Below are 25,298 nucleotides of genomic sequence, written 5' to 3'. Positions count from 1 at the left end.
GATAAGGTGAGGTAACGGGGAAATATAAATCCTCCTTTCATAGTGCAATTAAAAGATAAGATTATCGTTTCAAGTCAAAAGAGAGGAAACTCGCTGGGGAAAAAACGTGATCAAATCATCCAGGCCTCTTGAATCCATGTTTACAAAGAAATTATCTTGCTAGAATCTCACTTACGTCACAAAACACAGGTTTACTTTTTTTTTTTTAAATTAATCGTGTCTTTAGGGACTTCTGCTCCCGCTGGATGAATGCATGAAAATATACCTCTTACAGATAATACTATATTTGAACATAATTTGGAGTTTATACAAAAATTTTACAAATACACCGATTCTTCAAAAGGGCCAGTAAAAAGCATAAAGAAAAGCATATAAAGGCTAAACCTAAGAGTCATAAATAAATGATGAATAAAACAGCTTATTGTCTCTTTTTTTTATGTTTAAACACACAGTTTTGGTTTATCTGAGTAACTTATGGGTCTCTGCGTCCCGTTCCAGAACATAAATATGATAGCTACCACGCTGTATAGCCTACCCGTACATAAACTGATTCATAAAATTCAGATGGTATGGCAAATATACATATTACAGTGTTCTATAAAAGATTCCATACGACAGTGTACTTAAATCACTTTAAATAAAGCTATATTGCGTAGACAAAATACAAACAAAAAGAACTAAATTATCGACACGTGTGGCTTTACAAATAATCTACAAAGAGTCTGTATCAAGCTACTCAAACTGGGAGAGACGACAGGTAAATGTTTAAATTACCCTGAGAATGTGAACCCTCCAGGAAGCATGATAATGTGATTCTCCTCAAAACCGACCAATCATAATTAAGACTTTAAAAAAGAAAAAAAAAAAAAAAACTGAGGAGGCTGTCTATCACTTTCCACTATTGTTTTGTTGTATTGCAAAGTCGTCTTTTTCCAGACGAGTTTTTGTTTTTTATCCAGTGTGCGCGACATTTAAGAGTTTTCACAGTTTGGCTTTTTCCACTCCATCAGATGTCGCTGCCGATGGACCATCCACGTTTCCTGACTTAGGAAGACCCTGCCGCAGAACCAGCAGCGAAACTTCTGCACGGCGTCCCTGCTGGGAGAGACTGCACCCACGACTTCATACTTTTTCCTGCTCAGCCTTCGTAGTTTCAATTTCAACATGAACCTCTCCTGTACAGAGTTTTTACCGTGCCCCGCGGAATCAGGTCGGGCTTCTGCTGCGTCATTCGTCTGCGGGACCTCACCGTTCATGGCTGAGAGAGCGTTGGCAGTTCTCCGTGACAGTACGACCTTCTGCACCTCCCCTTTGTACCTGTTGATGACCTCCATGATCCTGGCGACCTCGGGGATGTCGACGTCTGGGTGATTTAGCACCACAACGGGCTGGTCTCCAGCTGGACGCTTTACCAACTGAGATGGACTTATGGCTACTAACTTCAGGATCCTCTCCTGGGTTTTTGGGACCAGCTGCCACTGATGCCCAGAGACTGGCGAGGGCTCCTGTTGGATTGCTTTCACTGCGGGCAAGTTGGTGTCGCTGAGGACATCTGGGCAGGAGTCTGCAGGCACTTCTCCGTCTCTTATCCCCTCAACACTTGGCTCTGAAGAGAGAGGAAGGCTTACATCTTCACCTGCAAGACAGAAGGTGAAAATACTCATTTCAACACAGACAAGTTTGATATTGCTCTTGAACATGTGAACATTCATGTGTACTTAAAGAAAAAGGCAATGCATGTTAAATCCTACGCAGAAACTATAATTTGCCGTCTTACCCTGTGGTGTAATCACAGGTTGGGAAACAGAGAAGGACTCGGTGTAACTGCTGTGAGGATTCGCTCCGTCAGCGGCTGAACTCATCTCATCATCTGCGACATGGTGGTCGATGCTGCCGCCTGATGTTTGGAGCTGCACGTTCTCGGGACACACCTCTACTTCAATCATGGCTGCAGCCCTTGAATTTAACTGGTCTGTCCCAGCAGTTGAATCGCTCATGTTAACCTCTGATTCCAATAACAGTGACTTATCTGCGTCGTCTTGCGTTGACAGCAAGGCTTCAAGCACGACAGGTGGGTTTCCATCCATCTTGTTAGACCCCATTGGCTTTGTTAGCTCTTCTCCTGCTTTCAATTGTGGAATCGAAGTGATGGCTTCTGAAGGGTCGTGCAGGTCGGTCTCGGGAGCTTTGGTCCATTTCTCCTCGTGCGCTTCTGTTAGCAGCGCGTTTTGGAGACTCTTTGCAGAATTCTCTAATGTTGTATGAGGACTTGGGAGTCCATGACAGTCATCTGTCGGACCAACTTCTGATGGCGACAAAGAGCTTTGTGACACCCACTGCTTCTCCTTCACTGGATTCTTCTTCAACACTATCTTCAAGGGCAATCCTGAAGATCCTTTAACTACTTTTCTAGATCTGGCTTTCCTTCTTCGTCTTCGATTTCGTCTCTTATTTTTTGGTACAACTTTATGATTGGATGTCTGCTGCTCTTCGCTGTCATTTGTCACCTTCAGCTCACTGGGGATATTCATCCCATTGTCATCCTGCATAGGATCCTCTTGTTTTTTACCATGTTCCTCAATTTCCTGATCAGTATTTAGCTCCTGATTCTCCCTGTTTTCCTGCATTTGAGTGCACTCTGATGGCTCATTCTGGGCTGGCACTGAGACGTCGTTATTTAGTTTGGTTTTATTTTGTGGACAAGATGTATGAGCATTCAAATTTGACTGGCATCCATTTTGGTCGACGACACAACGACCATCATCGTCAGCACTTTCGGGGGAAACGGTTTCCTTATCTGATGATGTCGTCATTTTCAACTTCTTGGCATACGTCGCGCCGTTCTGAGCGACGGTTATCTTGTTCTTGACTGTCAGGACAGTCAGGTCTGATGAGTTCGTCACGAGGCCGTTCTCCGACTTAGGGTGAAGATTCATATCTTGTGGGACGTTTGACAAAACAGTTTTAAGAGCCTTGGTCCATTTCTGGTCATCGGTTTCCCCAGCAACAGATTTCATCAAAAACTGTTGAGTCTCCTCTAGTGTCGTTTGTGGATCTGACAGATGGCAGTATTTATCCAGGAATTCTCTCCCTGGCAGAGAAAGGCAGTCCTGTGTCAGCCAACACATTTCCCTAACTGCACTTCTTGTTAATCTAGGTTTAATTTTTGGGATTGGGTCATTTGGACTCATTGCTATGGAATGACCCTTCTTCTTCTTCTTCCTCTGGTAACCATTCTGGCATCCATGGGCAGCTTTTATGTGCTTAGTGATCATCCATTTCTGAGACGCCTCATAGCCACAATGCTGACAACGCAAGGTTTGAGTGGTTGTTTTAGGCCCAAACTTATTCTTGTTCTTCGTGTGCAGCAATAGATCATCATTCGCTCCTTCCAGGCATAGATTATGTGCATACACGTGCTCTAAAAATACTCGAAGATCACCTGTAGAGAATTTCTGACACATTTCACACGAATAGTTGCCATTTTGGCAGTGATACATAGTCAGGTGGGCACTGAATTCAGGCCATGTGCGTTGAACATTGTCATTACAAATGCTGCAACTAGAAAAAGTGTCTTTGTGGCTTAATAAATGAACCTGAAGGTAGGAGAACTCGTGTGTGCTGAAAGTGCACATATGACAGGAAAACACTGGTGGGCTCCCACTGTGTTTGTCCTCAAAGTGTCTCACTAAGTCTTTGGGAACATATTCCAAGTTGTCCCTACATTGAGAGCATGTGAACCTGAGTGTATTCCCACTGTCATTCGTCCTGTGCTGACTCTGCTGTGCTTCCTGGGGGGGCTTCTTTGATGAAGGCCACACAGTGCTTTGCTCCCACTCCTCTGCTATCTTCTTTGGTCCACGCTTATCTTCACTTTGCATAGTCGGGGGCTGAGCGGCAGTCTTCCTGCGGTGAAGCCATTTGTGCCAATCTTTGTTCTTCTTGTTGTTGACACGCCGTTTATTACCTCCCGTGGAGGCGACTGCGCTCATATCCACCGAATCCATGGTTTAAACAGGTTTCTGAAAGTGCAGAGAGGAGTCGACAAATAAATAATGCAGCCTCGGAGGAGGGGGGGGGGATGCTACAAATCAAGGAGTGCTTTATGAAATGTACTTTGACTTAAACAGTGTGCTCTGCGTGTGGAGGCTGCTGTTTCGTAATTTTACAGTTAACCTATAAAAAGAAGCTGCATTCACTGTCTCTACTCTGCACGCTCCTCTACAAAGTCCACCTGTTGCTGGCTATGATTCAAAAGCCTCTGCCTGTATATTCACTCAGATCAGGTACAAAACAACTAAATTTAACCTAAATGCACATCAACCACCAGGTGCAGGAGAGGTGGTGCAGCTCTTCACACCACAGTTGTGAACTTCATGCTCTGACTAACACACAACTACACGCGCTGCAGAGGGAGGGTGCAATTAAAAAACACCCGAAATGCAAAAAAAAAAAAAAAAACCCACATGCACCAATAAACAGAGGAGAGCAGCTCGGTGTAGCGATCCTTTAGTAGTGTATTAATCGGTGAATCGTGCGGCCATTGTGCAGTTTGACTTGACCACAACAAAGTGATGAAGCCTGCCTTTGTAACCGAGCGAACCACCCGCCTGGGGAACAGCGAAGTTCCGATCAAACTATCCGCCTGTGGTACCGTTACGACCATGGAAACACACGTTTGTTATTTAGCATCCGAGCTAACAGTCCCGAGCCGCGTGTGTGGTTTTGAATTAACGCGACGAGGAGCTCAACAAAGACGAAATAACTTGAGGAATTAAAAAAAAAAAAAAAAAAAGAAAAGAAAAAACGTGGCAGCGAAGTTACGACGAGCTGTTTGTGAAGCCGTGCGCCGACTTCTCACTGCAGACAAAACACACACTGAGAGACGGTTTGTACATAAACGTCAAGTTGTGAGTGCAGTCGTGTGTGTGTGTGTTGTTGTTTTTTTTTTTTTTTACCTTTTCTTTCGTGGGGGAGCTTGACAGCTCAGCGAGTGGCAGCCATGATGGTCTCATACGGGGATTACAGCCCTCTGAGCTGCTTTTAGCCTTTAGCCTGGTGCCTCCCGACGGAGAGCCGTGCCGTCCCGGGCCTGCAGCTTCACTCACACACACACACGCGCACACAGAGCTGTCTTAATGCTGCTCTCATGTGTTTTAACAGGGACACTTCATGTATGTCTGCATACGTTTAAACAAGCCAGGAATGGTGTAAAAAATAACATTACAGGCCCCCTCCAAACAGCAAACTGTAGCTACATCCATCCCTATTGTTCATGCAGGGAACAATAGGGGCTGAGATGTTCCTTCCTACCTCTGGCAGCTGCTGTACTGTGTTTAATATAAGGATTATGTGCCCACCTCAGTACACAGGTGTGCTTTAAAATACTATCTAGCATGGTTTTCACTCCCTTCACTTAAGAGGCTTATGGCATAGTCATTATGTGACTTGGGCCTGTCATATATTGCTATTTTTAGATTAAATTGGCTGCTCAGGGATGCCACAAGTTGGTTTTTCAGTGGTAACCTACCAGTATTTTCACAGATTTTTTCGCTCCTGTGGTTTTAACTGTTGCTTCATGCTTTGAGGGATGTAAACAGGAAGGGTTCACCAAGTTAAAGGGGCTCTGTGGAAGTTATAATTACACCTGGACACGGCCGCGGAGGCGAAGCTGCTCAGTGGCGACTGAAGCCTAAAATGACTCGACTGTCTTCCACATTGTGGGGCCGTGCACACTCAAGACTTTCGCCGACCGAGCCGGCTAACTTCCCGATTAGTGCCCGGCTAACTTGAACGGGGATAAGATAATTTAGTCTTGCAGCTCTTCTCGATTTTCCTTTTCGATTTTTTAGCTGATGGGAAAAAGTGTTTTTGGGACCCAGTGAATCACGTGATGATGTAGTTACACGGTTTGGCCACTAGGACAACTGGCTTCAAAGCAAGGGGTGCCCCAGTAGCTCGGTTGGGTGACTGCATGACCCACATACAGAGGCCCTGCCCTCGTTGCAGCGGCTCAGGGCTGGAGTCCGGCCTGTGGCCCATTGCTACACGTCGTCCCCCCTCCCTCTCATCCCATCTCCCATCATCACTTAGCTGTCCAGTGAAATAAAGCCTTGAAACGGCCCAAAAATTATATATATAACAAAGGTCTTGTCATTTTTTTTGACATTTTAATGTAGAAATGTTACATATTATATCTTTAATTGCTGCTTTAGAGCAGGGGTGCCCAAACTTATTTTGTCAAAAATGTCTCAGAATTGACTGACTTCCTGTGCATGCAATCCGCCACCCTCAGGTTATGAAAAATAATGAATAAGTAGGTCTCCTCCAGAGACAGTATACAAGCAATTTTAATATGTGATTTCAAAGCACTAAGGTAGCCTTTAAATGTAAACTTTTGACTTTAATTGTGAACTCTGAGTCAGAAATCACTAAATATCTACACTCTACATACACTACATAATTCCCATGTGACTAGTCGTTGAATCCTGTGAATGAGTCTATATTGGCAGAGTGACCTTTGTGTTGCCACAGCACCACCCAAACCTAAGATAAGGCAAGGATGAGCATTTGTACTACCAAGAAATGTCAGAAGTACAGCGGAAAATCAATGATTCAGATTTAGAAACCGGGTGAGTCATTGAAAATCCTAGGTGTCAACAAAACCCCCACTGACCACAATATTTCTGATGTAATTAGACCCGAAACACATGTGTTGTTCCTTCTGCAAACACCAATCCAGTGTAATATAAATCACTGACACATAGCTTACATCCTCTACTTTTGTATTTCTGTCAGGCTGTTCGGAGAAAGAGCAGCAGTGGGTCGTTCACAGGGTCAATGGTTGTCTGCCGCCCTCCACCAAGGCACTGCATGACACCCGGAGGAAGAAAAGCAGAGCAGGGCCTGCCACCAGTTCCCTCCACCCAGGACACCATTTGTTTCCTTTGGGAGATATTTGTAGTCCATTAAGAGCACAGAGCTGCTAGCATTGCCAATCCTCTTAAGACTCACCCCCCACATGCAGCCACAATCTCTGGACTGCTCTTTTTATTATTTAAGCACAAAATGGAACCACTACGATGTCCTTATCAGTTAATTTTACTGAAATTGCAGCAGTTCTCCCCACAGAACACACAAAGAAATTTTAGAGTATAGAGTATATCTTTGATAAATATGATTACATTTAATCAGCAGATAACACAATGTGTTCCTGGGTTTTAGTGCATGTTTCTAAAGTTACATATTCAATTAGTTTTTAAAGCTAGTTCTTTAAAGGAGGGTATTTTGTGACTGATCCTGTTCCAAGAAACATTGCCTGACAATAAATTACTGGATTTGACATAATTGAATCTTACTGGCTCCATCACTAACCTCCTTGGAAGCAATAGAAAAGTCATTACACTTGTTTTACCTCTTGGAATCATTTAATAAATCTTGTCGTCTCCTGACACTGCCGGCTCAACACAGTAGATATCCATCGCAAGCTCCAGCCAAAATCTCCCATGCAGCTTGAACGCAGATAAGCAATGTATTTCCTGTGGCCTTTGATGATATAAACAACCAATTTCTCTCTGTTTCATCACCAAATGGTGCATTATACACTATTAGTTCCTTTGCTCTTGAAAGACAGGGAAGCTATTGTAGCATCGATGTCTCTTTAACCTATTTGGGTCAAACTGACTTGTGTTGTGCTGCTGGGGCAAACTGACCCATTTTGAGTTTGTGCCACAAAAATGAACAGCCAGGGAGATGATTGGTTCTGGTAAATGTGCCCAAAAATGGTGATTTCCATTCTTGTAACACTAGCTAGATTTCAACATTGCTCTCAGTGGACCCAGACACATTTTGTGCTCATACTCATTGCCCTCAGGAGTAGTGACAGATGGGCTTCTCTGAATGTAAATACTGTAGTAAAATATCAGATGAAAAAAGTTAATGATATGAAACACATGAGACACACCTTGCCCGAGTTACCGAGTTATTTTTTTCTAGAATAACCATTATTTAAAGGTGAAATATGTAAGAACTATGGTTTATGTTTAAAAAATAATTAAAACTATCAAAAGAATGTGAAGAAATATGAGTTTTTACATTTTATCACAGAGGTATAAGTTTTGTGTTGCAGAGATATCTACTGAAGTTAGCATGCTAACAAGCTAGCCCCGGCACGTCCTTTGTCATAATACCAGTCCGAGCTCCCAGTCTGCTGGACTTCTGAGCGAGCTATCCATCTAACAGCAGCTGCAGTTAGAAGCAGTTAGCGGTTACTCTGGTGATATGCTGCTCCTTATTTGTTTGGTGTATGAACTCGAGAAGTGGCTAATTCTTACATATTGCACCTTTCAGAATGTAGGTATTCATTAGAGTGTTGCATTGCACCTTTATCAAAGAAGGTAACTGGCCCTTTCATTTACAGAGCAATAAAAAAATATGTATCATATTCTACAATATACTGTATGACTTGGAATCAAATTAGAAAGAATATATTTGAAGTGTATTTCCATAGATTTTATTTCAACATTCAAAAGTCCATGAATCCAGTCCATTTTTTAAAATAAAATCTTATTGACCAAATTTTCAGTCAACAGTGTTTCCAGGTATTTTGGTTTCTAATTGAACATAGAGGTCATGGTCACACTTTGCTTTGGAAAACTGGATCCTTACACATTCTGATAGCATAATTTATTTTCATTGAACACTGGCTGCATCAGCCCTGTGATTGGATGTTGACAGTTACTACACTCACTTGTAATTGGCTGCGTCCTGTGCGTAATATCGGTCCTGGCAACGGGGTGAGGCTTTCATGTGCTAATCGGAAATTGAACTGAACTATTCCTGTCAGTTTGTATTTTAAGGGAAATGCTCTAGATCAAAACATAATATGATGTGATAAATAATCTACACTTGTATGAATCTGTTTTACCAGCAGTCGTGTTTTTCACACGCTCAACACAGCTTTTCGGCTTCATTTCCGCTGGCTGTTCTTGCGCTCTCCGCTCGACGCTGGTGTTTCCGGACGGCATTTGAAGGCAGCAGCAGCGTTTGCTGAGCTCGTGCTGAGCCGAAGAGCCTCACTGACTGACTACAACAATGAGTGTGAGCAAGCATGTCTGGCTAGTTTGAATTGAAGTTTACTTCAGTTAAACTGCCCGGTAACATTCATTACATGTGCTCATTGGGTGAGTCTCCACTTTTGAACGTGTTTTTATTTCCTAGTGTATAAAAATACGATGAACGACAGGCGATCATTGTTGACGCTGATGCCCAAACTCCTGACGTGTACTCCTCTTCAGACAGTTTAAAGGGTCATTGTGCGTCAGATACTGTGATTTTCATCTTCAGTGTGAGTTGTCCGGTTGCCTGTCACGTGTTTTGCCCTGCAGAGGTTTCCACTGTGATAAATGGAGCTGGAGGACCAATGGTGGAAGGGACAGCTCGCTGCAGATATTTACCAGGCGCTCCGGTACAAAGTGAGTGACGCACAGTAACTTTGCCAAAACAGACACATCGGAACATCCATGGAAATTAATAACTTCTTACTATTTTTTTTATTTTATCTTGTGTCATAATTCTGGTTCTTGAATAATATCTTACCTTTGTTTCATGCCGTTACTTTTTATTTCTTTATTTACATTTACCATCCCTGTTGAACCTGTGCTCTTTGTATTGGATACGTGTATATTGTGTTAGGCTTATAGTTATAAATCTCGATAAAAAAATCTGATAATATAGGCATTTTTTAAAACACATGCGTAACATAAAAATACATTACTGAGGAGATTTCCTATGAATTTATTTATTTAAAAGAATTGTGCCCGAATATGTACATTGGACAAAACTACGAAGTGAAAACTCTACTGCTGAATTTTGTTGAGCACATTTTGGTATGTGGTGTCTTCATACTTACAATTCTCCACACACAGATATAAGTATATCTGTGACGGGTTTATAGGCTATCATCCCGGACCAGGTTATCAGTCCAGCCCAGGGCTGCCCCAAGAAGGGCCACAGCAGGCAGAAAGATGTCAATCAATTAAGGGAACTTGGGATTCTGGTACCGTTCTGAATCTTTACAACAGCATACAATACAATACATTACAATAGCAGCTTGCTTTCGGCCTGTGGCCCACCATTATGTTTCAGTTTTGGCCCTCCATGGGAAAAAGTTTGGGCACCCCTGTTCTTGCCTAAGTGTGGGTAGGATTTTTGGGACACAATCCTGATTTTAGACCTGTAAATGATGGGTTGTTTGTGCACTTCAGGACAAAAGCAGTGTCCCCAAGTGGAAAATGGCAGATTTTTGGGTCGGTTTTCAAGCTCAGGGGTTAGGCAGGCAAGGGTAAGTCTACAGGAAATTAATATTAGTATATGTCATTTCTCCAAAGCTGACCTAAGAAAGTGTTTGTGTGTCTGTGTTCTGCAACTATGTTATGTGTGTATGCAATCTACCACTACTCAAAATGAGTTAGGGATATTGGGATATGGGTGCATATATGCATGTGCAAAAGTCAAATGAAATGTGTCACATTATTTTTGAGGACCAAAATATTTGCAAAAAACATTTAAAAATTCAGATATTTCACAGAATAAACAATCAAGTGAAACACTAAAATATCTCAATATCCTAATTTTGAGTAGTTTATTATAACGGAGAATAAAACCAAACACTGTAAACTAGATTGACCGTCAAATGTGTGCACTCTGAGATCTCAAACCTAACACATTGTCTAACAGGAGCTCAAGCTGCCTTCCTACAAAGGCCAGTCCCCTCAGCTCAACCTAAGAAGATACTTCGCGGACCTCATAGCCATCGTCAGCAACCGCTTCAGGCTGTGTCCTGCAGCCAGACACCTGGCCGTCTACCTGCTGGACCTCTTCATGGACCGCTATGATGTGACGCTGCAGCAGCTTCACATGGTCTCACTCTCATGTCTTCTGTTGGCCAGTAAGTTTAGAACCGACCTCGCACTCCAGCCTGTGACTGTTCAGTCTCTGCAAGGTGTGATGTTTTACTCCTCATTTCAGGTAAATTTGAGGAAAGGGAGGACCGGGTGCCCAAGCTGGAGACCCTGAACAGCCTGGGCTGCATGAGCTCCATGAACCTGGTCCTGACCAAGCAGGGTTTACTTCACATGGAGCTGCTCCTGCTGGAGACCTTCCAGTGGAACCTGTACCTCCCAACAGCCGCTCATTTTATAGAGTACTACCTGTCTATCGCTGTCCATGAGGGAGACCTCCATGATGGCTGGCCTATGACCTGCCTGGAGAAGACCAAAGTGTACATGGCCAAGTATGCTGATTACTTCCTGGAGGTTTCCTTGCAAGGTAAGTTGAATTTTTCTTTTTCTTTTCTCTCCATTTTTAAATGGTTATTATTTTGATTATTTACAGCTCATAAGAATTGAAGGGTAACTTGTTTTCATGACTGAATAAACTGAATAAGTTTATATTTGGCAGACCCTGCCACCTTTCGAGCTTCAAACAGTGTTCTGGGGACCTTATTTTCCTCTGAGAACAGCTCTAAGTTTGTATTATTACCTCAATAATATGGTAAATATATTTTACTTCTCCAAAACTACACAGTGCCCCTCTTTAAACTAAAATGCCAACATATTGCACCTTTTCAAAACAAATCTACAAAGTTCGATTCCAGCCTTCATTCAGTTTCATACCATTTATGAAGCCAGTTATTCGCTTCCTCTGTTGATGTTTGCCATCTTCTTTCTTTCTCCCTTCAGATCATGTGTTTTTGTGTTTTGCCCCCTCACTGGTGGCTGCTGCCTGTGTCGCCACCTCCCGCCTCATCCTCCATCTGTCCCCTACATGGCCGCCCCGACTGCAGCGCCTGACGGGATACGCATGGGAGAACCTGGTCCCATGTGCCGAGAAACTACTCATGTGCGTATCTGTCTGTACATGCTCATGACCGTTAATAAAATCAACTATAGTCACCAGGGACACAGAGTACAAGCAGGCAGTAGCTTATGCATTTCATGCTACACATGCTAATCAACAGTGCAACCCTTTGTTCTTATTTTTCTAGTGCACATGACAGTGACGTCAAAGAGGCCAACAAGCAGAAGTGCCAGCAGCCCGGTCAGCAGCAGCAGGGCCAGACGGTGTACCACAGTTCAGGCCAGACAGCCACTGTGGCTCAGTACCTGCACCGGCCCAGCATGCAGTACGCGCAGCAGGCTACACAGCCGGGCCTGGCCCCCAACCACAGGCCTGCCTCCTACCTCAGCCACTCCACTGGCAGCCTGCAGGCTCCTAACGGCCCCCAGAACGGCACCACCCAGGCCATTACTACCTCACTGGATCCAAAGTCCAGCATCCCCAACAGGGCTTACCAAGTCAGCATGCACTACACCTGCGCTGCTCCGTGCTTTGACAGATGATGGATTCTCAGGGTTTAGGCATTTTTGGGCAGTAAGCGATGTACAGAGAGTACAGTGAAGGAATAGGAGTGTTTTTAATTTCAAGAGACTTGATGTGATCGGTACAGCACTTTGAACAATAAGGTGTGCGCAAATGTGCAATATGCATACTCTGCTGTAATTTTCTGTGGAGAGTCTGCAGTAGGATTTTCTTTAGTTTAAGATAACGAGTATGAATGTTGTTGAGAGGTTGCTAGAGGCAGAGTTTGCACCTCTGTGCCCGCTAGTGTTGCTGTATAATTTAGCTACAGACCAAAAGTCGAAGTATTTACTTGAGCCAGATTACCTCAGAAGTATTGAATGTACAAGTACCTGGTGCCTGTATTCTTTATGAGTATTACTATGCTACGTTAAAGACGGTTACAAAAAGGGACTTTGTGGTTGAGATGAGCACAGTTTATGTTGGTTTTCTGTTTTTTTGTTTTGTTTCTTGAATGAGTGTCATTTGTAAAAGTAGAAAAGAAAATACTCCTCTAGATGTAAAGATTTATTTGCAAAGAGGTTGTTGCTCTTCTGTACACAGAGGATTTCAGTCAGTGCTGTGCACTTCTACAGTGATAGTTTTAAATAAAAGAGAAAAAATCTGTTAGTTGAGTTGAGATTTTTGTCCTTTTTCTTTGATGTCATATTATTGCTATATTAAAATCCTAAGACATGGGTGATTGTGGACAACCTAGAGTCATCAATTATTTTTTGGTTCTGTGGGTGGGAACTGGATGTGCGACAGTAACCCTACATCATTGTTTCGGCATCCCAGTTATTCGCTGCAGCTGGAACACAACACTTACAGTTGATTTATGACCATGTGACGCCAAAAGACCCCAACAACGACAGCATGTGGTTTGATTTTGGGTAATTTTGGTCTCTCATTTACAATATGTATGAGGGAAATGTAATAAAACAATCGGAATTAAATTTAATTGAAATAATATCAAAAACATGCCGGACTCTTTTGACTCACCCAGTCCACTGACAGTGAACCTGGGAACAAGCTGGACTTCATATTTTGGATCTGACTGCGTTTTGCTCTGAGCAGCAGCTGTTTTCCTTCTTTCCCAGTCAACAGTATGTCTCTGCTGTAGACAACAAGAGCAAAAACTTTCTGCAATCTCAGTCCTCTGCAGCAGTGTGATGTAGACTGTAGCATATGACCAACCAACCAGAGTCAAATGCAATCCGATACAACTGTTCTGCAGTAAAATCTACTGTTGTCACACAAAGATAGAAACCCTTGAAGTCGACACAGTACAAATACTGACCTATTAAATAAAATTGCTGAATGTTATATTACAGCTAGTGAAGGGTATTAAAAAAATGTGGTTGTTTCAAAAAATTCTCAAAACATCTTTAATTAGTTTTTATTCATGTGACAAATGCACTTTAATACACAGACAATTAAAATAATTATGGTGGCCCTGAAGCTCAAAACACAAATGTTGTGTATTCTGTAATATTGTTGAGTTTTGACATCATAAAAAATCCTTCTTGGGAAAATCTACAGTCAAAATATGGTTTTACAACAAGCTATGTTTAGCCAGATGAGTGGCATTCAGTTTTTTTATGCAGGACCAAATATAATAATATCTGTTGATGAGGCTCAGGATACACGTACAAATAATAGATAGCAAAACTGATGATTTTTAGCATTTATTTAATTTAATTATTTACAGATTTCTTTTCAAGAACATTCTGTGACATGAACTTTTGGTATGGAGTGACACAAATTCACACCAAAGCCATCAAAGACTGAACATGAAGAGCTTTGTGAAGGTTCATGTTATGGCAGAGCTGTTTGGATAGAATGTATGCCTTGTAGGCAGTTTCCACTGTCAGAGGATCGGAAAGTCTCTATGAAAAATGCTGCTGGTGTCTTCATTATACCTGTCACTTTGGCTGTATTAAAATACATTCTACTTGTTCAGCAGGTGAGATAGTGACAGGGACTTATGAGGTCTTAGAACCAGCAGCAAGAGCAGCTTTTTTAATAAAAAAATGTAATTTCCACCTGTATGCAGTTCAAAACAGTGAAAGTGAAGGTGCCAATGGGGTGAAAGTGCCTTTATTGCATGTTGTTCCCCATCTCGCTCTCCACTTATCACAGATGCCCAGAAGCGGCGAAGGTGATGCATCATAAATGAACAATTCCAGTGCTTCTTGTCAAAGATTCTCCAAGTGTGTGGAGCTGAACTGGAGGGATAAACACCAGCCTCTCAAAAGATATTCCCTCACTTCATGTTCTGATGATGGTTGAGCAGACACACTGCTCACCACATTTTCAAACTCATCCAACCTTTCATTGACCCCCTCCCTTGATGAAAAGCATCTGCATTCATTGTGTTTCTGCAGTCAGCTTCTTCCTTTAATTGTTGCCTCAGCTGCATTGCTGCATTGTTGTTCCGTGATTTGAATTTGTCACAAAAAAAAAACAGCAACTCTTTGTTGAGTGTAAATCTGTTCCGTGATGTAAGGCGATCCCGGGCAGGAAACAGTAACAGAACCAGACCCATCACACCCCAAAATGAAATATTCAGTCATTATCTACTCAGCCCCATGGGGAAGTTTTGTCATCCACAAAACATTTCTGGAGCTTCGCAACAAAACAATGTTGCAACACTCTCCTAAACAACTGAAGTAGATGGGGACTTGTTTTAAAACCAACTTTATTTAGATCTCTAGACATCCTTTTTGCAGTATTTGATTCATACATTGCCATCAGCAGACAGTTTATGTCTAATGAAGAGGCAACCCACAGTCTGCAGAGGGCAGTATGTGCCACATTTTGTGTTCATGCTTTCATCTCGGTGACTTCCCTCTCAGCTCTTTTATATTCTTGCATGTGGGCTGTGTCTCTTGAAAATAAAGCTTTACCAAAGTGTTTGCCTCACATTCTGGACTGAGTAATGTCATGAAAACATGCCAGCAGTCGGAAACACTTTGAAAGTTGTCTCAGATTGTCAGTGTGCTCTGGATTCAGCCTCTTTAACATCCCCAAAATAAGCCTCTGATCTCTGGTGATGAAAGACGTCGACCTGAAAGGTGCACGGATCATTTTTCGCACTTTATCATATTACATTCATTCAACCCCACCTCAAACTTGTTTTCGAGGCTCTGAACGTCATGTAACCGGTTGGTAAAAGCTCGGAAAGGACTAAACTAAATATTTATTTGAGTAAATTAACATAGCGTACCTCTGAGGTGAACCACATGCGCCAGAGGGATAAGGACAAGGACACAAGACAAGAATCACACACAAAGCCGGTCTCTTCTTAGTTGCATAACGACAATCCAATTCAATTAGTTTCTCTTCCACGCCAACATTTTGTTTATTCAAGTCAGGAATCATGGCTATACTATTAAGGAAACCCCGAGGGGTCTTAAGTCAGTTCCTGCTTTATAACAATGTGGTCAGGTCTGACGGAAACAACATTTCCAAGTTAACCTCTAATGTACTCCTGATTCCTACATGTCACGATATGGTAGGCCTACTAAAATAGCGTTTCCGCTGCGGGGTTACACGCTGCAGGGCTTCCTGTGGAGGAGGAAGCAGACTGATGAACCTCTCTGTTCCCCCTCCCAAACACTGCTGTTCCCTCACTGTGGACATCAAGTCCAGCAGCCAGAACCAGTAGGTGGATTTGTGAAGCCATCCAGGAAGCTCCATCTTAACCACCTAGTTATTCACTGTATCCTCCGGAGTCTGGATGCAGGCCAGCAGCTACCAACTCACACACCTTTGAAAATACATCTTGGCCCAGTGTTGATGCTGTTGTCAGCCTTTTGACTTCACAAAGGTGTTCGGTGTGTGCGGTCAGGATGATGAAGGAAAGCCACAGTGAACAGGGTAAACTATTCCCGCCAGGCAGCATGGGTTGAGTCTCTTCTCGTATGATCGTTTTTAAAGGTCCAGGCGAAGTTAAGGAGAAAAACAGTCCAAGCTTCACATACTTTTCTGTGGTTGCTCAAACATTGTCTAGAGAAAAGAAAAAAAAAACGCCCACCCATCCATCTGTTACTCCCTGCACACTAACAGGATTTAGCTAATTGTATTTTCCATATTGAGAGTGTACATTTATAACAATCAGCCTGATGTAATGCTTTGATAATTAGAGGAAAGTACTGCTGTGGTTTGTCTTGGTGCCATCGCGAAACAAGAACAGTAAACCTGTCACATCCAGCCTTTTATGGATAAAAGTTTTTTAAAAAAAAGAAAGAAATGTGGGCAATTTAATTGGTCACATTGAGATGAGTGCATCTTTTGTCCAAACTCCATGACTTCTCTGTTAACGGCAGCAGAGTTTTCCCCCCTCTCTAAATTTAGCATCTTTAATGATCATGGAGGTTTGATCTGCAGTCGGAGAGCTCCAGAGATACTGAGCTTCAAAGTTGTCACATCCCACACGGCAAAACTGTACAGTAAAGTTATCTCTTATAAGCTAAACACCCCAAAGTCACTCTAAATCGCATTCATTATATTCTGTCACATTTTTAGATTTGTTTTTTTAAGAACTGGCGTTTTGCAGATGGGACATTGAGATATTGGGAAAATCATTTTTTAGATTAGTCTGTTTAGACAGAAATCAAGGGGGGGAAAGTAGTTTAGTCTTACTTTGTTTGATAGTTGGTTTAAGGTGTTTTGTCTCATATCTCTTCAGTTTTACCCAGACATGTATTGTATTGTGGAGTTTGAGTCCCTACATGTGGTAGAAAACATCTTTTCTTAGTTCTTTTTACTTCACAGATAGTTTGATGGGCTGTATCCTGTCACCGTCTATTTCAAAGTGTTTGGTCACAGTAGGCTTCTTGACCGTTTGTTCCTCCCCGAGTGTTGGAGAATGATTGTCTGATCACTCTCACATGTGTAACAAGGGTGTGGCCTATATAACATCAGTGTGTGCATTTCAGTAGGTCTGGATCTTGAAGAAGGTCTGAGGGCAGAAGCGTTATCTAATTAAAGAAAACCACATATGGAGCCAGCATGCACACATTTTTTTTATTACCAGTGTGATTCCAAATAATACCACAATTTAAAAATAATTTTCTGTTTATTTTACACTCTTTCCGTGTGGTATTGTCTCTCCTTTCCTGTGTTTTACTTGGACAAGCTAAAGTCACCAGTGTCAGAGTCTGAGCTTTGAATGTAATCTCTGTCATCAGTTTATTTCTGCTCATGTACACAAGGTACAAGCCCAACAGCACAAACCTAGTCAGGATCATGGTCAGTGGTGGAATGTAACTAAATACATTTACTCAAGTATAGTACATATGATCAATTTTAAGATATTTGTACTTTACATGAGTATTTCCATATTCTACTACACTAAAATCTGACAGTGACTTAACTTAAAAAAAGATTGAGAAAATCGTAGACTAATCATTTTTTAAATAACTTTTTAATAATTTGTTGCTTCATTTGTTTTCCTCACTTTTTTTTTAGTATATTTTTGGCCTTTTATGGTAGTACAAATGGGACAGCTGAGAGATGACAGGAAATGGGATGAAAGAGAAGGGGGATGACATGCAGCAGATGGCCACAGGTTGGACCTGAGCCCTGCAGCGAGGATGCATCCTCTGTACATGTGGCGCGCTATACCAACTGAGCTACCGTGGTGCCCCCACCTGACTTTTTAAAAGTAAAATCAACTTTTTAAATTTGCACTGTACTTTATACTTCCACTTCACTACATTTTGGAGGCAAAATATTGGACTTTTTACTCGACCACATACATGGATATTGGATCCAATAATTGGCCAGGCCAATAACCCGTCAACCCCTAGAATACAGTATATACATGCATTTAAATATAGGTGGAATTTCATATCAGCTACCAGTTTGACACTGATTATAATCGAGTAAGCATAAGATTACTAAAATGTTGTCAGATTTCACACAATTTAATGACCTTTTCAGCTATTTTAGCCCCACTCACAGAGCAGTGAGTTGACAAACTAAAGAAGCAGAACTCGACTGGTCCTCCTTTGTGAATCCTGAGCACTAACTGCTACTTTGAAGGTAGAACTTTATAGAACCAAGTAACAGAATTAATTATTTTTTTCACAAATAAGGCCAACAATAGATCAAACTAAATGTAAACCACCACAAAGGTTTATAAAGAACTGTTCCATGTACCTAAACCATTGTTGAAAAAGTGACAAATAGAACTTTGTGATATGTCTTGAAATGAGAGGAAGTAGTTTATCTGATACCGCCATGAAGTCACATACTGCTTCACAAGTAAAAACTGATAAACATCAGTCCATAAGCAACACACACACACACACACACACACACACACACACACACACACACACACACACACACACACACACACACACACATATTATTACAAACACAGACAGCAGCAGGCGAGGTAAAGGCAGTGTGAATAAATGAGCCTTCAGCAACTGTATATTATTATGAGGTCTGGTCAGTGTTTACCGCCTCCGTCTGCAGTGTAATCAACTGTGGGATATTTTGTTGCATTTTGTCCTACACTGATAGACACACCATGAGAACAGCTAGACTGTTGTTGTCTGAGACTTTGAAGGAGACAACAAGCTGTGAAACTTCAGCACAGGAACTAGGAGACATTATTTTGCTGAACATTGTGGTATTTGACGAATATGTAAATCAAAACATAAGGGGACCTAACACTGGCCCTTGTGGTACACCACCAGGTATGTGAAAATATCTGCAAAGAGCACAGCTATCTGAAAAACACAAATGCAGCAGAGCTATGAAAAGACAGCTCAAAGTTTTGCAACTTTGTGTTAATGGTGTAATATGTAAGAATTAAAAAATAAACAGGCAGTAGCATGTCACCAGAGTAACCGCTAACTGTAGCAACTGCACTTAAAAAGTAAGTGGTGGCTGATTGTTACTGATTGTGCAGTCTGTGTTGTGTTTCCGTAACAAACTCCAGTAGAGGGTAAATAACACAAAGAGGAACTTCTTAACTAACTATGCATTAAAAAGTTCAGCCACTTTGTACTTTGGCTGAACTTTGCATTTCAAGGAGGGATCCATTCACAGCCAGTACAGACTGAAGGAATGATTATAGCTCTCCTCTCTTTCAATGCACATATAGGCATGTACGTATTGTGTCCGGTGTTTGAACCGTTCCTTTAAGATGCATTGTTTAACGAAATTCTACAGAAAAGCACAGCCCAGAGGTCGAGGCTGTCTCAGTATGTTGGAGTTTTCTTAAAAGAGACTCATATTTATATGCAGTAATGGCTTGTGTGATAAAGGATGGGAGGAAAACACATTTTGGAGCACTCAGACAGAAAAGGTAATTTGGTTTCCTCCCTCACCCTGTCATTTGAGGAAATGAAGGCCTTGTCTCTTTAGGTGTTGAACAAAGGCATGCTTAAACAGGAAGGCAGCAGCACAGGGGGATAATTTGTCATAATCAAAACAGCAGAAGTAACTCAGTAGAACTCTTTAAGAAGGGAGGCGGGAATGTCTGGTTCTGACAAAATCTAAGTATTTGGTTAAAAAATCACAAAGCAATTAGGATGAAAGTAGAGAAACAGAAGCACCAACGAAATAAGCAATAACAAAAAAAGGTTGTTTTTATTTTCATATATCTGTCTCACAGAGAGGAGCGTTCTGCGTTCACACAAAAGCTTCTACACTTCTTGAAGCCTTGTCAAGCTGTTCTTGTACTCTGAAGTCAAACTGTTCCTTCAGGACATGCAGGCGGAGGCTCACGTTTCTCTGTGTGTCTCTTTTCAAGAGAACAACAAGGGCAGATCAGTGTGAGGATGCTCTGAGACACACTTTGGTACGTTACTGCATTTCATATTGCCAGGACAAAAACAAAACACTTACACATCCAGACAACGACAAAGATACGTCGCTCTGACTAGAACAAACCCAAACTATAACAAGAGCTACAGTATTTCTTCTTCTACTGCCACTAATGCTACAATATTTTTCTTGCAATTGTTTTTGGACACACAGTAAGCATAAATCAAATATTACATTTCAGGGAATAAGAGGTTGATCAGTCTGTTCTCATTCCCAGGTCATCCAATACCAACATTTTGTCACACCCATCAGCATCACAGAGGCATGAGGTGTGTTTTATTTAAAGCAACATGATGTAACCTCCTGGAGAAAGAAAGTTGATTTTTGAGTCTCTTCCCCAGGTTTTGAAATACTGATGCTTTTGGGTTGACGTCTGACCCGAGCTGTCTGCCCAAAGTGTCGGTATTTGAAGATCTGGGGATGAGACTCAACAGTCAGCTATCTTTCTCCAGGAAGTTACATTGTGTTGCTTTATTATTGAACACTTTGGGGTTGAAAAGTGCTGAAAACAAGAGAAATCTGAAGGAAACAATTCCTCTAATTTCTTTTTGCATGTATCTTGTCATAATATACAGCAGTAATATAACAGGAGGATGGCTGGAGGTACATTATACTGGAAGTTAACAGCAGAGTCGCTTATTGTGTACTTGGAAAAAAGATGATAGTTGTAATAGCTGGTAGCCTGCTGTGCTCCTATTACTTTGCTCCTAACAAAGGATTTCACTAAGGGACCTGTAGCTATATCCCAAAACCTGATAATAAGCGGTACTTTATGTTCCTTGCAGGATATTGTGAAATACTGTGGTAATAATAACAAGGCATCAAGGATTAAAGATGACCTGATATGCTTTTTCTTTTCTTTCATTTCATTTTCTTTCCTTTTCTTCTGCTTTTTATATACGTTCTTGTGCAAGTAAGAGATCCAGAAAGTTAAAAAGGTCAAAGTCTGCACCAACAGAAGTTCCTCTCTCCCACAGAAAACACTGCTCCTGAAACACCTCGTCAGTAGTCTCACCTTTAATTCTGTGACATTTTGACATCACACTACGTCACCATGTCATACATTTGCATAATTTAACCTCTCGTTTGCGGTGCTGGGTCAGGCGTGTGTGAGCTGACCAATCAGAACAGACTGGGTATTCAGGAGGGGGGGCCTTAAAGAGACAGGAGCTAAAACAGAGTGTTTCAGACAGAGGGGTGATACAGTGCTGCAGCACTGGACAGTATGAAAAAAATGATGTGTTCTCATTCGCGTACCACAGGCGATTAATTGGAAATACCTTGATTGACTAACTGCTTACACATTTTTTATTATATGTATCAAGATTGTTACTTGTGAAAGGGGACAACTTTTTTGTTGCTGTTGTTTTTTAGCTTTCTTTTAGCATTAGGACGATCTTCCGTCCTCCATGGGACTTAACTGGGCATGCTATTCATATTATTTATGCATTAAGGGGTTGAAGATTTTATCTTATTTCAATTCCAGCATTTAAAGATCTGTCACATTGTGATATAATCAGATAAGCTACATTATGTCCTCTAACACATGAAGAAGTATTATTCAGTGCAGAGTTCACAGTATGGTTTTGCTGTATGGTGTCACACAGGCCCACAGCTTAGTCCGGGAGTGACATCTCCACTCAAGGATTAAACAGGGATCAAATCAGAGCATTGTGCACTGTGAAAAAAGAAAAAAAAAATCTGATTTTCTCTGACTGATGCATCCTCCTCCTCCAGATTCATGAGCTCATTACACAAAAAGTGCCTCACGAAAATCACATTGTCCACCTTCTGAAGGAGGACGAATAAGCCCATTACATACTGTCAGATGATAGATTGCATTCAAAGTTTTGGAAATGTATTTTCTTTATAATTGTATCACAATCTCTTTTCAGTGTGGATGATCTATTTGCCTTCACACTGCTTAGAAGGCAGATGGTACACACACCAGCCAGTGTGCAATGTCACTGAGATCCAAGCAGTGTATTCAGAGGAGATGAAGAGGTCTGATATGTCAGACAGTACATGGCAACATGCTGTTTGTGGATGATGAAGGTATTCAGATCTAATTCGACAGGTGTCAGTATGTTTAAAGATTGATGATATTTTTCATAAGCCATACCTGTTGTCTTTGGGTATTCCTGTTAAAAATGTGCTTCAGCTAAAACAAATTAAAGGGTAACTCCACCAATTTTACACATTAAAGTACGTTTACAGGTCTTCAGAAGTACTGCTGCATATGTGAAAAAAAAGTAATTTAAAGCCTTTTGTGGCTGCATGTAATCTGATAAGTAGCCTCCAGTGATGTCACCCAGCGCCTAAGTTGAATTGTGGGTAATGTAGGTGTCAGGTTTTGAAAAGAAAGACGAATGTGTGAAATAAAAAAATGAAAAAATGAAAAACAGCACAGTATAGAAGTGCAGTGATAGACTGGTGGACCTTTTCAAAACCTGGGGCCTTCCCACAACGCAACACTGAGTGACATCACTGGAGGCGATTTATCAGGTTACATGCAGCTTCTGAAGCCACAAAAGGCTTTCCACTACTTTTTCACTTTTTTGTGTAGTAGGGTTGTGAGGGTTACTTTGAAAATGTATTCCTATACTAATTACCTGTTAAAAAATGTGGTCAGTAACATAATCCAACTATCACAATATTAAATAATGTAACTTGATTACTTTCAGTTACTTTTGGGATATCTTAATACCAAACATAAGGAAATAAATACAAGAGAAAAGAAATATCCATAAAGTATGTCATTCTTTATGTTAACATAGTAATCCTGTTAGTAATCCCCTTTTTTTACTCTGTGATCTAAAGACATCTTCTTTTCTGTAATTTTACCCGAATACAGCTACTTTTTTTGTATCCTAATTACGTAATTCCATTACTCCCCAAGCCTGTGTAGTAATACTCCACAATACCTGTAAACACACTTTAAAGTGTAAAATTGGTGCCCTTTAAATCCAGCGTTCAGTCACAATAAAACGCATTACTTAATATTATGTTTCATGCCTACACATTTTGATTCTGCAGCTGTGTCTATTTTTAACCTTGTTTTTAGCTGTTTCTTGGTTCTGCAGCCTGTTTACTAACATCAGAAGGTGAAACACGGATCAGGTTTGAAACACAACGTAAATCACTGTCACTTCTAAAACAAACGTGTTCGATATTAATGTAATGTAGCTCGTACTGCAAGCCATCAGCCGCACCTGATACCTGACAGCTCATATTCTCCAATACTCGGAGGCTGCACTGAGCAAACATAATATGCTCTATGCTGATTTACTATGTTTATATTTTTAACAGGCAACAGGGAAAATTGGAATAAAAAAAAATCCTCTCTCTTATTTCTATCAAGAAATTTTATGTAAACATTAATGTTAACATTTATGTACATAGCAGTCAGGCCAGAGTGAATTGAAAATGCAAAATATACATTTAATTCACATAAGTGTCATGGATTCCAGTGATTTTGTTGGTTTTAAATATAAACAACAAAATGAATAAAATATACAAAATGTCAATTATATCTATTTCTACATAGGATATTGATCTTCCAATAACACTATAGTCCAAATGTCTTTCACTTTGCATTGTAACCTAATCAGATTGTATACATCGCATAGCCCCGAAGAGATAAAACAGGCTTACTGGAATCTGTATGTGAGCACACATAGCACTCCAAACTGCGCTGCCCTGTGCTTATTTTAGACATTGCATAACAATGTTTCATAACCAAAATTCTGAAAACGGACAGGATGCTCATTACGTGATAAAATCATTTCAAATTCAAATTTCTGTGCAGCCACTCTGTGCACCACGATGTACAAGATATTAGATGCAACTCCGTCTTTAAGTCAAGTTTCTACTTAGCTGCTCTTCCACTGTAGAATTATGGAGTTAATCCCATGCCTGCAGTGCTTTTTCCTTGTATGACCGCTGCAGATTTTTTTGTGTGGTTTTCTTTGTTTTTTTCATTAATATGAAGAATAATAAAGGATATCATGCAGACCTGATCATGCAGCATGCTCAACCTTGAGCTGTGAATAAAGCAAATACCTGATTTATATGAAAGTCAGTGCTTCAAGAACACATAGGCAGTAGTGGAAAGGCGCTCATGGTTTTTAATTCATTTTTGAGTCACATTGCTGAAAGATAAAGAACAAACCTTCAAATAATAGAGGTCAGACTGCACTTGTAATATTCAGCCATCACATTTATGGCAGAAAAATAGAACTCTTCCTCCGGGATACTTAAACTTATGAGAAAGAAATAAAGGCCGTGTGATGAAAGTCTCCCAATTTAAAAGACCATTAAAATATTATGAGGTCAGACTGAGAAAGGTCATCCATGAAGTCATGCTTTCTTTCCCGTGTCTGTCTTGCATACTGTGCTGAAAATTCAGTATGAGAAAAACTGCTCACACACACAGCTAACTCTGGAAACAATGCCCATAGTGTTTCTTGTTTTGCTCCTGCTGATGCATCCTTTGATTTTGTCAAGAGGTCAGTAGCACAAACAACATTCAGTAAACGTTGGCATGACAACAATCAATAAAATGTGAATATTCATATGCTAAGTAAAGTAAGTGTTAGAAAATGTTTTTTGTTTTTTTGGATGTGCATGTGTCTAGTTCTGTTTTTTAAATACACTCAAATGTTATGCACTATCTTACCTATCAGAGGATATAAATAAAGTATATATGATGTGGTTAACTATTGAAAAACAGATGAAAATGTGTGTGTAAGTGTGTCTGATGGGTGTACTGACAGTCACATTTCCGCAGATGAACAAATACAAATTTCAATTGTATTGCAAATATTTCAACTGAATTGTCTACATACTTGCCCCGCTGGTTAATCCTACTTAATACCACATTAACAATAGCTATCTGACACACTCGGCATGATTGACCTTTGCTGAATGCCACTTGTGGTGTTCGCTACAACACCGTGTGTCTCAACTCAAGGCTACGGCAAAGGTTTCTCTGTTTGACACTGAGAAGGTTAACCTTTGGCTTTTCAGGACCATGGTCAGCTCAGGGC

The 25,298-nt window shown here is 41.0% G+C and overlaps 2 protein-coding genes across 4 annotated transcripts; one reads left to right on the top strand and one right to left on the bottom strand.

Annotated features, from left to right (window-relative positions):
• Positions 1-882: 882 nt before the first annotated feature.
• Positions 883-5,023, bottom strand: znf518a (zinc finger protein 518A). 3 transcript variants are annotated; one of them, XM_073482214.1, is made up of 3 exons: positions 4,959-5,023; positions 1,778-4,022; positions 883-1,636 (listed from the first exon to the last, which is right to left on the bottom strand). In XM_073482214.1, the coding sequence occupies exons 2-3, from the start codon at positions 4,005-4,007 to the stop codon at positions 972-974; spliced, it is 2,895 nt and encodes a 964-aa protein (XP_073338315.1). In that variant the 5' UTR covers positions 4,008-4,022; positions 4,959-5,023; the 3' UTR covers positions 883-971. The 3 variants fall into 3 exon arrangements, with proteins under 3 accessions (XP_073338315.1, XP_073338317.1, XP_073338316.1); XM_073482216.1 differs by lacking the exon at positions 4,959-5,023 and adding an exon at positions 4,467-4,514; XM_073482215.1 differs by lacking the exon at positions 4,959-5,023 and having other exon boundaries at positions 1,778-4,068.
• A 3,514-nt stretch (positions 5,024-8,537) lies between these two features.
• ccnj (cyclin J) lies at positions 8,538-13,039 on the top strand. Its single transcript, XM_073482109.1, has 6 exons — positions 8,538-9,182; positions 9,387-9,473; positions 10,738-10,948; positions 11,029-11,328; positions 11,742-11,901; positions 12,047-13,039. Exons 2-6 carry the CDS (start codon positions 9,405-9,407, stop codon positions 12,399-12,401), a joined length of 1,095 nt encoding a protein of 364 aa, XP_073338210.1. The 5' UTR covers positions 8,538-9,182; positions 9,387-9,404; the 3' UTR covers positions 12,402-13,039.
• The last annotated feature ends 12,259 nt before the right edge of the window (positions 13,040-25,298 follow it).

Source organism: Pagrus major, chromosome 15 (genome assembly GCF_040436345.1).
Source record: "Pagrus major chromosome 15, Pma_NU_1.0".
Lineage (NCBI taxonomy): Eukaryota > Metazoa > Chordata > Actinopteri > Spariformes > Sparidae > Pagrus > Pagrus major.
This window is presented reverse-complemented; position numbering and strand designations above follow the sequence as displayed.